Source organism: Hemitrygon akajei, chromosome 12 (assembly GCF_048418815.1).
Source record: "Hemitrygon akajei chromosome 12, sHemAka1.3, whole genome shotgun sequence".
Classification (NCBI taxonomy): domain Eukaryota; kingdom Metazoa; phylum Chordata; class Chondrichthyes; order Myliobatiformes; family Dasyatidae; genus Hemitrygon; species Hemitrygon akajei.
This window is the reverse complement of record NC_133135.1, coordinates 95138642-95154609: the sequence shown is the minus strand read 5'-3', so window position 1 is coordinate 95154609 and position 15968 is coordinate 95138642. Positions and strand designations below refer to the sequence as shown.

Genomic DNA, 15968 nt, shown 5'->3' with positions numbered 1-15968 from the left:
AAGAAGAGTTTATTCGTTATATATGCTAGGAAAGCACTTGATCCTCTTTCAGAGTTTATGAAAGGCATAGATAGGGTAGGTAGAATACTTTTCTCAGGGTAAAAATGTCAAGTAGCTGAGGACATGAGAGGGGAAAAGTTTAAAGGAGATCTATGATACAAGTTTTCTACACAAAAAGTGGTGGCTGCTTGGAAAGTGTTGCTGGGTTGACCAGTAGAAGCAGAAATGATAGTGGCATTTAAGAAGCTGTTAAATCGACACATGAATATGCATGAATGGAAAGATTTGGATTATGTACAGGCAGAAGATAATTAGTTTAATTTGCATTGCGTTTGGTACAGATATTGTGGGCCAGAGGGTTTGTTTCTGTATTGTTCTATCAATTTCTGAAATACTCTGACAAGATCCTTGCTTGCCCATTGACTACTGCCCCCAATTTTTCCTTGTTTTATGTGTGCTTCCCATCATTTCTTCTTCTTTCCTTCCCCAATATGGGCAGTCACCCACACTGCTGGTTGACTACATTGCAGACTCCAATATCCCTTGGTCTTCTCTCCCTCTATACCTCACCTGTGCAGGGTTGTGCTGGTGATCGTGTCAGTCAGAAGGCTCTTGCTTTGAGAGATTCTATCATGTTCCAGATGGATATTCCCCATCAATCCTGAGGCAGTGCAGCAATGTGTTTGGGTTTCCATTTTCAGTGGAGTCAGTACACTCAACGCCCATTTTCTGTTTGAGCTGGTGATAAGCAACTCCACTGCTTTTAGAGGACAAGGATATTTCCCAATGTGCTGGCAGGGGGTTATTGCTGAAGGGAGTTATAGAACGTGGAACAGTACAGCACAAGAACAGGTCCTTTGTGCTTAACTAATTAAACTAGTGACACCAAATCCCTTCTACCCACACATGGAGCATATTCCTTCATTCTCTGTACATTCATATGCCTATCTATGAGCCTCTCTTAATCACCTCATCATATCTGCCTCTGTCACCATCCATTAGTGCATTTCAGACATCCACTACTGTGCAAAAAAAAACTTGGTATTTCTCCTATTCTTCAAAAGTACTTTATAGTTGGACACGGATGAGCAAGGAATGCTTAAATCTTCCCTGTTCAATCACAATGAGGTGATGAAGTTGTGCAGATGTGTTAATCTGTTTGTAATTTAAATAAACTGGGTCTTCACTTCACCCTCCAAGCCTCAGAAGAGAATAATTCACTTAATGACTCTGAGGTGATATTTTCTTTAGTTTATTGCAGTTGTGCTTCTCCTTTGGGATGGTAGCCCAAGACGAGTCAGAGGTAGCACGCTGATGTGGAACTGCAACTTTTAACAATACCTCCCTTCCTGATGGGGAAGGGTTTGCCTTGAATGGATTTGCTGATAATGATACAAAGAGAATAAATAACTTAGAGCCTAGTCCAGTGTGCATTTTACTCCAGATATCCCAATGTTTCCTGATATCTTTCTTCCGTGTGCCTTGTGTCCCAATAGTGCATCCTTGCCTGCCAGTCATCATTGAGACAGAGGACAAAGCAGTTCCTCACTCCCTTCCACTTTGATCTTTAGTCCTACAACCTTTAGAGGTCTTTACACCACGCCAATTCTTGTCTTTTTCCGATCCTCCGTTTCAACTATTCTTATGATTACTTTGTCCCTGGGCTGCCAGCCTGGATCTCTCCCTTAAACTTCTGCCTCACTCTTTCTCTTTTAAAACCTCTCTGTCTGACCAACTTATAAGACCATGAGGTATAGGAGCAGAATTAGGCCATTTGACCCATCCAGTCTGCTCCACTGATCCATTTTCCCTCTGAACTCCAGTCTCTTGCTTTCTCCCTGTACCCCTTCATGCCATGATTAATCAAGAATCTACCAACTTCTGTCTTAAATACACCTAATAACTTGGCCTCCACAGCTGCCTGTGGCAATGAATTCCACAGATTCACCATCGTCTGGCTAAACAAATTCCTGCTCATCTCTGTTCTAAATGGACGTCCCTCCATTCTGAGGCTGTGTCCTCTGGCCTGAGGCTGACTCCTCCACAATAGGAAACATCCTCTCCACATCCAGGCCTTTGAGGCCTTTCAACATTTGATAGGTTTCAATGAGGTCACCGTTCATAGTCAAAGTAGTCTATTTTCCTGAGTATGAGTACTTGACAAATTAACCATATAGCAATTACAGCATGGAAACAGGCCATCTTGGCCCTTCTAGTCCGTGCTGAAATTCAGTTTAATGAGCCTCTGAAACACCTTAGGCTATTAAGAATGTCATATTAATGCAAGTTTCTGCACTTGAATAGCCTACTGCTCTGCAATCACACAGTTTAGTCCTTGGCCTGAATATAGAGTATTGGTGTGCAGTTATGTACAGAATAAAGAGTATTGGTGTACATTTGTTCTACTCTTTACTCTGCAAGAGTAATAAACTCTTACAATGTGCAACAACTTGAATGTCAGTGATCACAACTGTAGAAACCAGATCTTTGCAATTACACAAACAAAAAGGCAATATTTAAACAGTGTATTTACAAAACAAACATTACAGATGAAAGGGTTAAATCCTTGTTGTTGCTAAAAGAGGATGTATATAGCGAAGCTGGAAATATGCTGCAGAGTAGTTCACAGAACAGGCGGACAGGTACAGAACACACTCTTCCAAAGAGACATTTAGTGACAGACAGCTTCATGTCATGTGCCTGCTGACCGATCAGGATCTAATTTGCAACAAGTGGCTCATTATCTTCCAATTTGTATAGTACAAAAATATAACCATTTGTTCAGGCAGAAGGGGAATGGGTGTCAAATCTTTGCACTTGCTGCCCTTTCTTTTAAAAGCTGTGCTTAATACAGATATTAATACATGAAACAAAATACAGGTTGGGACCCAAAGGCAGGCACTGAATGAAGACTCTTCTTCCCTGCTCTGGAATCTAGAGTAGCTTCTAATCACAGCCAAGTCATTTCTTTCCATATAATATATAAACAAAGCAGGTATACAGTATATGTATGTATATGCATACAATGGGTGTAGACATACACACACGTATATAGTGCATAGTTTATTTCTCTGTCAATTAACTCAATTTCTATTACTGCCTGTGGGTTTGATGCTTACAAATAAATATGTTGTATGTAGGTAAAATGAGCAAAGTAGTGATATAGACTTCATACTCAAAGATGTATGTCACCCTAGATATGGTGCACTGGGTACTTTTTGAGATGACTTTTCCATATGAATAATGCTATATGTATACAGCATTATATATAAAATATACAGGCACAACAATTACCAAAAATAGAAGTCAGGCATAGATGTGGAATGACCCTGAGGTCCTGCTGTAGTGCATGGATAGTGTGTGGTGGGATGTGGGGGTTTGAGAGCTGTGCTGTTTAACAATGAATGGCTGACATGCCTGAACTGAACTGGAGTTCCTGGAACTGCAACACTTCACAAGCTTGACACACTTGACTTCCCTCATCCTCTTCCTCCCACACCCTTTCTAACCCATTGAGACTTACTTTAAACATGAGGGAAATTGGACTTGTGAGCCTGAGTTACAGATAAGGGGAAAGGTGTAAGTATAATCACTAGCCACTCCCAAGAAAACCTCCCTTCAATCAAGGATCTGTTACTTTATTAACAGTGTTGTGCAATATCCTGGACTGCTCCAGTGTTAAAGATTCATTGTTGTAAAGCCTACAATCTAGTGTCCAAAAACAGCGCTATCCCTAATCACCTCTGATCTGCACCATCTTCATTTCCATGCCTCATATCCTTTGGGTGGGAATTGCCAGCCAATTCCCAGTTTACTGTGGAAGGTATGGAAGAATACAGAATTTATTTAGGTTTCTTGAACCTCAATTAACTGTTGGGTCCCACTTTCATCTCCATCCACCTCCCTGTTTTAAGACCCCCATAGAATTAATCGACTCTCAGAATCCACCACACCCTGAACACCTCACTGAGATCATCCCTCCAATATCCATGCTCAGATGAATACAACCAAGGCTAAGGAATCCACCTTTGAAGTCCTGCCTTTATTGTAGCCCATACCTTTCCAACCTACCTTGCCCAGAGGGGCTATTGGAAGCAAGAAGTGACATGATGTTGAAGAAGAATCTGAATGAACACCAGAAATGTTGCAGTACAAAGCTTATGGGCTGAATTAGATAACTGGTGGCTGACATGGACATTGTGGGCTGAAGGCTGTTTGCCAGAACGTAACATTCCTGGTGGGATCTGACCAATGGACCTTCTCTGTAAATGAGCACCCCTTGAGATAAAGGCCAACTACTCATTAGATTTTTCTGCCTGTACATTGGCTTTCAGTGCTAAGTGTATCTCTTTGCCCCTCCAGTGTCTGGAGTCCCATTGTTCACCAAGTTTTCCAGTTTTTCATTTGAAATCAGTGCAGAGTGAGGACCACTATGTGTTCTTAGTGCTTGTGTCCTTTATTCCACATTTTCCTACTTTGTAGAAGATCATTTGACCCATTCTGCCAACTCACAATCCCATAAGTCCTGATCCTTCATTCAATTTCCCTATAATCTAACCTCCCCGCATTCCCAGTAACTCCTCCCACACTGGTTCTACCAACCCATTGTCACGAGTGGCCAATTAACCTAGTAACCCACGTCTCTGGGAAGTGGAAGAAAACACGCACAGTCACGGCAGGAAGTGCAAACTACATACAGATGGCACCAGAAGTCTCTGATGCTGTGAGGCAGCAGCTCCACCAGCTGTCCCACTCAGCACTGACTGAGTCGACCTGGGACTATACAAGTGGGCAGTAGGAGAGATGAGGAAATTGGATGCCTCCCTGCCCATGTACCCCTCTTCCTGTTATAACATGAAAGATTGGGGAGTCAAGCAAGATATCGCAACACCAAGCAGGGACTTACAGACCACACCAACCCCACCATCCTCAGCACATGTTACATGGGCAAAAGGATGAGAAGTGGATGTGAGAATGGTTATGGAGCAAAGGACGCTGGGTGGGAACTGTCGTTCAGGACTTTTGTGAGGGAACAGGATACACACTTGGGAGAATTAACAGTAGGAAAGTGGGACTAGTTGGTTGGTTAAAGAGTTGCTACTGATTCAATGGGCTAAAAGGCCGCTGAGGTACAGTGATTTTATGACCCTTTGGCAGGGGTAAGGGAAATGGAATTAAAGCCAATTGGTTTGGAGAGAGTGAAGAAAATCCTGGTCAAAGCAATTGGTTTAAAGGAAGGTTTGAAAGGGTGGGATGTGAAGTACAATGATAGTGCAGGCATATGTGGAGTGGTGAGGGAAGCTGAAAGGTGTGGGGAGCCAGAGACATCGGGTTCAAACATTCTTGTCTGAGGTCCACTGGAGATCAATGGAAGCTGATGTTAAGGAATCGGTTGCCAGTAAACTTTAGGTAGCTCCTTCCAGAGTGTTGAGTGAGGATAGGCACTAAAATGGGTGCCTGATGATCCCACACAAACACAATGAGCCCTTGACAGGCTGTAGTCTGAAATATCACTTCCAACATTGTGAAGCTGTGATTTCAGAATGTGATCATTCTATGCATTTGGGAGATGTCATTGAGTTGGCAACTGGTTTCTTCACCACTATTTATGTTCAATAAACCAGGAAAGATGTGTTCAATCTCACAGAAGCAGCTTCAGAGACTGAATTTAACTGAGAAGGAACTAGCAACAGGAGTTGTTGGTCTGAGCAGAGTGTTGGATTGTCACTAACAACCTACTGCAGCCTTTTCACACTAAGGTGACTGCAGACCCATATTTGGATGACTCTTAGCTCCCTAATGAAGTGAAAAGATGAGTGATAAGGCAGAACAATGAACAATGGACAAAAGAAGGTGGGCTTGCCATCAACACCTGTGTGCCAAGAATGGATGTGTGCACTGCTTTTTCCAGTTTCAATCCCTTACTCTTTCCCACTTGCATCCTTTCATGATGCTCTTTGCATGATTTGTTGCCTCGCTGGCCCTCTCTGATGGATGGAAACATCTTGGAGCTTCCTCTGCCCTGCTACTTATTGCTCACCCCACCTGACCACATTCTCCGCCCTCAGTGCTAAGGTGCAGAGGGCACGCAACAATCAAACATACCAGGGATTACAGTGGCTTTAATAATTAAACAAAAGCTCAAAATATTGATCCTCAATCTGAAAGTAGGAACAGCTGATCCTGAAACAGTACGTTGCCATGGCAGGTAGAATGTGACCCAAGTATCCCTTCAGCTTTGACAACCACCTGTGTCTGAAGCTCAGTGAATGAATGGTGGTGGTGGTGGTGGTGGTGTGGGTGGGCAGGTGGGATAGATGTCTAAGGAGGCACAAAGGACAGGCTTCAATTTTTAGCAAGTGGGTGGATTCTGTGTGTGTGCAGGGAGGGAAGTTACACCATCCATGGATCACAGTGGTGGAGGGTGTACTGCTGGTGCCGATTCTAAATGGGGCCCAGAGCTACGTAAACTCAGTGAATTGCCCCTTTCACAGGCAGTGGGGCTACAAATTGTCAACAGTGATGACAGAAATGTGAGAGGTACCGATTTGTAAACCTGATTTAGTCTTCTCTAAATAGAATTTTAATCTAAAATTCTTCCAATAAGTTTTTTTTTCTTTTAAAATCCCTGTAACAAACTATCAAATAATTGCTACACTGTGCTTGTTCAAGGTACAAAATATGTGTTGTTTTACAAGTTAGACGGTTGGCATTATCTTGGTTCTATTCATACAATTAGTGAAAATATTTACAGATTGACATTTAAGGGAAAGGCAGGGAATGGCTTCACGTCATTTGATGAGGAGCCTCCAACATCTCCATCAGGAAGGTGTCAATAGGGGTGTCACCAATCAGCTTGAAGAAGAACAGGTGCTCAAGGCACTTGAGTCCAATCGAGCGGAGGGCTGGCAGTCGGAGGAGCAGCTTGGCAAACCTGGGGAGAAAGAGCAAAAATCCCTGTTCATCAAGAGAGAGGCTAACTGTGTAAGAGGCATTATACTCTGCCTGGGTAGTCTACAGCCTAATGATATGCAGACTGAATTCTCCAATTGGTTTATTATTGTCACATGCATGAAGTGGAGTGAAAAGCTTTCATACTGTTCATACAGATCAGATCATTACACAGTGCATTGAGGTAGAACAAGGTAAAACAATTACAAAGCAGAATAAAGTGTAACAACTACAGAGAAAGTGCAGTGCAGGTAAATGATAAGTGATATCAAGAGTCCAACTTATCATACTAGGGAACTATTTAATAGTCTTGTTACAGCAGACTAGTAGGTGTCTTTGAGCCTTGTGGTATGTGCTCTCAGCCTTTTGTATTTTTTGTCCGATGGAGGAGGGGAGACAAATGTCTGGGGTGGTGGGCTGGGGGGGGGGGGGTCATTGTCTATGCTCACCATCAATGTGCTTCACTACCTCAAGGTACTGTTGTAATGAATTGATCTGTATGAATAGTATACAAGACAACCTTTTCACTGTACCTTGGTATATATGACAACAATAAACCAATTTACTTTCTTCTCTCCACCTTCAGTTCTTTCTCTGGTCCTCCCATTTTGTCCCCTTTTTTATACCCACCCCTTCCCCAGCCAACCATCATCCATTTTTGTCTTCTTCCTCCTGGTTTCATCCACCTGCTACCCCCACACTTCACCAATTGACTCTGCTCCTCCTCTATCTTTTTATGGTTCCTTCTGTCCTTCACCTCTCTCCTAATACTTAACATTATCACCTTTCTTACTTATCAGATTCCAGCAATGGTAGTCTTTTGTCATATATTTCCCCTCCTAGCCATCTTGCTGCTTTCCTACCACACTCCATCCACTCTTTTTGGTCTGCCTTCATCCATCATCAACCTGCATCTGTCTTCCAACTCCACCCCTACCCTTGCCCTATCTGGCTCCAGCTGCCTGTCCTCTTCTGCCCATTGTCTGTATATTGATCACCTCATTATCTCTGTCCCCGTCTCAACCTTCACTCTCCCCTCTCTGTCCTGGCCATCTTGCCTCCATTCTCAGTCTTGATGCAGGGTTTGGATCTGAAACGCGGACAACCTCAACCCTCAACCCCACAGATGCTGCTCAACCCACTGTTCCTCCAGCCTGCAATAATGCTTCCACTCCCAAGGTAGATGAAAGCAGTTGGGCAAAATCCATCTGAATGCAAATCACAACAATTATTTCATAAAGTAATATTTTTGGACAAGGTCACATGTTGGGTGTCAGGGAGAAGCTTGCCACTGGGTTGTCTCCTCCTCTTGTCTGGGTCTGTCTGAAACTCATGGATAGAATCTAATTGCATTGATTAGTCAGTATTATCATCATTGGACTACTAACTAGACTACTTCCCCAGAAGCTGAAGGAAATCTGATATTCAATGAGCTTCTTCCTTGAATTACTGCAGTTCTTCTGGGGAAGGTGCTCCCAAGTGCTGTTATGGAGCAGTTCCAAGCTTTAGACCCAGTAACAATGAAGGACTATTGATATATTTCCAAGTCAGGTCGGTGTATAACTTGGAGGGATACCTGCAGGTGGTGGCGGTGCTCTCATCTTGCTGCTGGCCCTTGTCCTTCTTAATGGTAGAGGTTGCATGTTTGGAAGGCGTTGACACAATAGCCTAGACAAGTAATTCTCGTGCACTTGGTAGATTGTACGCACTACAGCCATAATGAACTGATGATGAAGAGAATGATTGTTTAGTGTCAATGAAGTGGCTGCTTTCCCTGGATGGTGTTGAACTCTGTGAGAGTTGAAGCTATACGCAGCCAAGCATGTGACTTATCAGGAGATGAATTACTCACCACTCTCAGCCTCTGCTCTTTCAGCCACAGTATTTACCAGACTGGTGGAACTGAGTTGCTGGTCAGCTGTGAGCTCCCTCCCCTCAGGATATCTGTGGTGTATACCTTTGTGATGGTAATGCCTTTGAGTATTAAGGTAGGTGGTTAGAATGTCTGTTTGGAGACTGACATTGCTGGGCACATGTGGTTTGGACTATGGGATTAATGGATTTGTGGCTAAATTTGCCTGTGACACAAAAATAGGTGGAGGAGCAAGTAGTGTTGAGGAAACAGAGAGCCTGCATAGAGACTTACCGTAGATGTCGGATTATAAGCCGCTACTTTTTTCCCACATTTTGAACACTGCGGCCTTTACTACGGTGCGGCTAATGCATGATTTTTTTTCATGCCGCCAAAAACATTTTGCCTCGTAACAGTAGACCAATAAAATTGATGAGTAGTTCACAGAGGTCCAATGAAATTGTACGATAAATCAAGCGCACTTTCACAATTAAATTATTGTAAATCAGTCATTTGTACTCACCCCCATCAACATGGAAAACACTCGAAGAAAAGCATTGTGCTGCCTTTATGGCAGTTATTTAGTTTATAATATTTTCGCTTAGTAATTCATTTGTTAGTATTTTCTAGTTGAATAAAGTATCTATCTATCTATTTGTTTTCTGTACATCCCGGGATACTATGACATCACATCCGGTTTCGCCGCGTCTTGTGGGAAATACCGGTTTGCGATAAACGGAAAGGTGGGGGGGAGCACATTACCTGAGCGAAAAAGCTGCTTTTAAGTTAAAGGCGATCAATAACTTTTCCTGGTAGGCTGCAGTATATATATTTTTTACCAGTCGTTAGGAGATATTGGAATGTTGTTCAGTAAAAAAGTATACGCAACGTATATTTAAAAGTAGCCGCGTTACAGGCACGGTTCGAAAAAAAGCATTTGCAATATGTATTTGTTTATGTTACCATATGGATTTAATTAAAAGTTAAAAAATCCTCACGTGTAATATCTTTCTGTGTAAATATCTCATATTACAACGTGGGACACCTGCGGCCGAAAATCCGGTGCGGCCTAAAATCCGGTGCGGCTTGTACAAGTACAAAATTGATTTTCTTTCTAAAATTAGAGCCAGCGGCTTTTAATCAGGTGCGCTCTGTAGTGCGAAATCTACGGTAGATAGTTTAGGGGAATGGGCAAAGAAGTGGCAAATGAAATACAATGTTGGAAAGTGTATGGTCATGCACTTTGGTGGAAGAAATAAACAGGCAGACTATTATTTAGATGGGGAGAGAATTCAAAATTGAGAGATGCAAAGGGACTTGGGAGTCCATGTGCAGAATACCCTAAAGGTTAACCTCCAAGGTTGAGTCAGTACAGAAGACAAATACAATGTTGGCATTCATTTTGAGAGGTATAGAATATAAGAGCAGGGATGTGATGTTGAGGCTCTATAAGGCACTCAGGAGACCACACTTAGAGTACTGTGTGCAGTTTTGGGCTCCTTATTTTAGAAAGGATATACTGACATTGGAGAGGGTTCAGAGAAGATTCACGAGAATGATTCCAGGACTGAAAGGGTTACCATATCAGGAACTTCTGGCAGCTCTTGGGCTGTATTCCCTTGGAGTTCAGGAGAAAGAGGGAGGAACTCATAGTAGCATTCCTAATGTTAAAAGGCCTGAACAGATTAGATATGGCAAAGTTATTTCCCATGGTAGGGGAGTCTAGGACCAGAGGGCACGACTTCAGGATTTAAGGACATCCATTTAGAACAGATATGCAGAGAAATTACTTTAGTCAGAGGGTGGTAAATCTGTGGAATTCGTTGCCCCAAGCGGCTGTGGAGGTCAAGTCATTGGGTGTATTTAAGACCGAGATAGATAGGTTCCTGATTAGCCAGGGCATCAAAGGGTATGGGGCAAGGGAGGGGGGAATGACTGGAAGAATTGGATCAGCCCATGAGTGAATGGCAGAGCAGATGGGCCAAATGGCCTACTCTTCTTCTATATCTTATGGACATGAATACTAACTGTCATTTATCAGTATATCAAGAAGTTGGAGAAAGAAGTGCAATTGTTGAAAGACAAGGTGGACAACAGGAGTAGGCGGAACAATATTCGGATACTGAATCTCTCTGAGAAAGCTGAAGGTCGCGACACAGGTGGATCATTGGAACGAATCCTATCAGAAAATTTTGGCGTCAAAAACTTTACTATCACCTGCAAGAGAGCCCACCGCCTGGGAAAAATCCCCAGCGGTGTTGACGACTCATGGAGACCGAGACCTATATGTAATTACAAAGCTCCTCAATTTTAAGAACAAGGAGAAGATTATGTGTCTGGCCAGGCAAAAAGGAGTGATTCACTATGAAAATAACAGGATTTACATATTTCCTGACTGTAGTCCGAGATTGTAATGCCTTAAGGACACCTTCAAAGATGTTAATAAGACCAAGGGAAAGGGGCAATGATTATTCCCTGCACTATCCAGCTAAACTTCGGATTATGCATAAGGGAGTCACCAAGTGGTTTGTTATTCCTGATGCAGTAATGGAGTTTTTGAAAGTTATTGACGATAATGACTGATAATCCTCTTGCTCTGTGCACAACAGACGGGTTACTGTGATGCTTAAGCACTCTATGCATTGAATAACTTTTATTTAAGTGATTATTGGATATACTGCTGTGACTGATAGGAGGACACGAGTAAGTTTCACAATATGGATACTTTCCCACCTGGCTATGGTGGAAAGTGCGTCTCCTTAATTTTTGACGACATTTCGTCTCACACTTGTGCCTTGAGATGTTTTTGATTCGTGGTGTTCCTTTTACTAAACATTTTTATATGTTGTAGTCTGAGTTCTGTTCAAGTTGCTTTGCCAGGTTTTTCAAGTTTCCTCCACAATCCGAAGGTAGAACGTTCCTATGAAACCATTTGTAATCCGAAATGTCGTAAAGCGAAGAAGCAAGTACCATTAATTTATATGGGAAAAACTTTTGAGCGTTCCCAGACCCAAAAAAATAACCTACCAAATCAAAGCAAATAAAACCTAAAATAACACTAAAAGCAGGAATGATATGATAAATTTACACCCTATGTAAAGTAGAAATATTGTAGGTATGGTGTAGTTTCTCTTATCAAACTTGGGAAGGCAGTGAGCCAAAATGGATTCGGAGAAAAAAAAATCGGCACGTACACGCATGCGCAAACAACTGCCTGCACAAGGCTTCACGGTCATTGCAGTCTTTCTCGGGGTAAACACACATATAAAGCGGGTGTCTTTTTTTCGTAACAGCGAGTTGTCGTAAAGCGAACGTTTAAAAAGCAGGGGCCACCTGTATGTGCATGCTCCTAGTCCTCGATTGGACTCACTTAGAATTCTAGAATTCTTAATTAATGTGGTTTAATGCTCACTATATTTTTCTGTAACTGTTGAGAACCCTTGCATATTTAGAGAGAGTAGCCTACCCACCGGGAATGTTTAGTCTAGGGGGTGTCAACGGGTGGGTCTCTTACGGGGATATGGTATGGTTCTGTTTCTTAATTACTCTCATTCTTATAGTTCTCGCACTATCTTTATGCTCAGAGGTATCTATTATTTTTTTCTTTAAGGTATGACTAGTCAACTTAAAATAATATCCTTGGATGTATAGGGGATTAATTCTCCAAGTAAGAGGAAAAAAATTCTTACATGTTTAAAGAGACATTCCACTGATATAGCGTTTATGTAAGAGACTCACCTTTCTGACACAGAACATATAAAGTTAAAAGGGGATTGGGTTGGACGTGTTTACTATTCTTCATTTACCACAAAAGCAAGGGGAGTAGCTATACTCGTCAATAAAAATGAGGTTTAAATTAACATCAACAGAAAAAGACAAGAACGGTAGACTTCTTTTAGTTAGTTGTGAACTAAATATGAATAGGGTCACACTGTACATGTATATGGCCCCAACCATGACGATCCTGTTTTTTTTAAATGATTTGGTATTAAAACTGTTGACAGCTTTGGACCACTGTCTGGTTGGTGGTGACTTCAATTTGGTCTTAGACCCAGCAATGGATTGATCCACACCAAGATCTTTTAATCATTCAAGGGCAGCATCAGTCCTGGAGCAGGGCATGAGGGATCTGGGGTTTTGTGATATTTGGCGTCAACTTAATCCAAATGTAAAGGACTTTTCCTTCTTTTCAAATGTCCACGGCTCCTATTCTAGAATTGGTATGTTTTTAATATCCCAAAGTATGGTATCCAGGGTTATTGAATGCTCCTACCTACCAACTATACTTTCTGACTATAATCCAATAAAGTTGACTTGGGGGATGGATATTACACAGTCATCATCTTATAGTTGGAGATTTAAAACATATATGCTTAATGATCCTGAATTTCTCAGATTTATGAATGGCCACATTGATTTATTTATGGAAACTAATTCAAATTCTTCTTCCTACGCTAACATATGGGAGGCTTTAAAAGCATATATGAGAGAACAAGTCCTTTCATATAGCACACTTTAAGAGAAAAAAGGAAAACTCTTGTATCTCTAGAGGATGAGATCAGAAATCTTGAATGTGAACATGCTTTTTCTAAAAGTGAAGAAATACTTAATACACTGACTTTAAAACGGATTCAATACGATAATTTATGTACAAGTAAGGCTAAGGCAGATATGGCCAGAACTAACTATCATTATTACGAATTCAGAAACAAAACTAGTAAGTTACTTGCCTGGGAAATAAAAAAGGAAAAGACCGATAGATTTATCTGTTGTTACGGATGATGGCAGATCCCTCATTAACCCACAGGACACAAATCAAGAATTCAGGAAATTTTATGGAACGCTATATAAGACAGATCATGATATAGAAAACACCAAAGCAACATGTTTCTTGGACTCATTAAATCTGCCTAAGTTAGATCCTAAGGATAAAAGATCATCTTGACTCTGATATATCTGAAGAAGAGGTTCTTGGCGCTATGAAAGTCTCTACAGAATAATAAAGCTCTGGGGCCAGATGGCTTTCCAATTGAATACTTTAAAGCCTTTTCAGATAAGCTTTTAACCCCTTTAACAAATATGTTTAAGGAGGCACTAATTAATAAAACTCTGCCTAGTTCTCTGGAAATGGCTATAATAACATCACTGCCAAAACCTGAGAAGGACCATCAAAAATGTACTTCTTAGCGGCCCCTTAGTCTTTCGAATTCAGATTACAAGATTTTATCAAAATTAATTGCATTTAAGAATAGGTGACATTATCCCTAAAATCATTAAAGTTGATCAGACAGGTTTTGTCAGAAATCGATATGGATCTGATAATGTATGGAGACTTTTTCACATAATGGAACAGGCTCATATGCAAAATGATCCCATGTTGATAATGTCAATGGATGCAGAGAAGGCATTTGACAGGATACAACCTACCTTCCTTTTGCAAACTTCAAAAGCAATGAATTTTGGAGAGAGATTGAAACAATTTTTTGCTGGTCCTAAAGCTCAAATTCTAACTAATGGAGTCCTGTCGGGTACCTTCCCTCTATCCAGAGGAGTCTGCCAAGGTTGTCCAAGTGCTTCGCAGCTGTTCTTAATATCTATTGAGCCGCTGCCTATTGCTATTTGTTCTAATCCCGCCATTTCCGGCATTAAATTTGGCTCGGATGAACACAAACTAGCCCTTTACACCCACGATCTCTTAGTTTTATTGTCTGATCCAGAAAAGTCATTACCCTCCCTTCTATAATGTTTCCAACAATACAGTGCTGCTTCTGGATATAAATTAAACCTTTCAAAAAGTGAAGTCATGTCTTTTAGTATACAGGATAATAACATTAAGAACCTAGTCAAACCCTTATGATGGTGCTCGAATGTATTTAAATATTTAGGCATAGAAATTAGGAGATCCGCAGATAAAATCCTTAAAGATAATTACATCAAATTATTGAATCAGGTTAAATTAGATCTACAGAAATGGAGGAAACTGCCATTATCTTTAATTGTAAGAGTGAACTTAATTAAAATGAATATACTCCCCAAATTTCTATATTTATTCCAATGTGTCCCAATTAAAATTCCCAAAAGTCTATTTAATGATTTAAACAAATCAATGTCCAGCTTTTTATGGAAAGGTAAAGTCCCTAGAGTCAAACTCTCAACCCTTCAGGTCCCTTACACCAAGGGAGGATTAAATCTTCCTAATTTTAAATGTTATTATCTTGCAGCTCAATTCCGTCCAATATGGTGTTGGTTGCACTCTGAGAACAATGAGACTAGATGGCTTCCTATTGAACAACATCAATTAAAAAATGCTCCCTTAAAAGTTCTTCCTTTTTTTACATCTAAGAAAGCACTCTTAAATATTACTAAGAACCCTATAATTTTAAATTCTTTTGCAGTACGGCAAGAAGCTCATGCAGTTATTGGTATAAATATCTCATTATTTTGGAAAACTCCTCTGCGGAATAACCCTAATATCCTTCACCTGATTGTAGACGGAATTCTAAAAAATAGGGTTAATAGTGGTATAAAAACAGTTGAAGATTTATATAGCCAAGATAACTTTGCCAATTTTCAACAGTTGTCTGGTAAATTTAATCTACCAAATCATAATTTATTTAAATATTTTCAGATTAGACAGTTATACAGGCTATCCACAAATTCCAATAGAATCCCTATTTGAAAAGCACTCGTTTAGTGAAGCCCTGTACACTACAAGGGTCTTATGTCATCTATTTATATTATTTTAAACAGTAACTTGCCAACCTATACTAAGAGTGATATTAAAAATAAGTGGGAATCAGATCTTGAATGCAGTTACAATGATGCTGATTGGTGTAATATCCTTCAGTTGTCTCAAACTGTATTAATTTCAACTAAACATAGATAGCAGTTTAATATCTTTAACAGGACCTACTACACCCCACATAGACTGCACAAAATATACCATATCGCCTCTCCTAATTGTCAGAAATGTAAATCTTGTGACGGAGACTTACTTCATATGCTTTGGAATTGCTCTTATCTGGAAGACTTTTGGAAATACATTGTTAGAATAACCTCAGATATTATAAAAACTGAAATTTCATTTGATCCTAGGGTCTGGATTTTGGGAGATCTACAAGGTCTTAATGTGAATTACAATAAAAAATACTTTATATTGCTTGCG

The 15968-nt window shown here is 40.7% G+C and overlaps 1 protein-coding gene across 4 annotated transcripts in view; it reads right to left on the bottom strand.

Moving 5' to 3' along the window:
• Positions 1-2510: 2510 nt before the first annotated feature.
• LOC140737298 (retinoic acid receptor RXR-gamma-B-like) overlaps positions 2511-15968 on the bottom strand; it is a 272784-nt gene continuing 259326 nt past the window's right edge. For all 4 annotated transcript variants that reach the window (XM_073063703.1, XM_073063701.1, XM_073063702.1 and 1 more), the window contains one exon: positions 2511-6934. In XM_073063703.1, the coding sequence (XP_072919804.1) occupies positions 6787-6934 (148 nt within the window). In that variant the 3' untranslated portion in view covers positions 2511-6786. The remainder of the gene's footprint in view (positions 6935-15968) is intronic.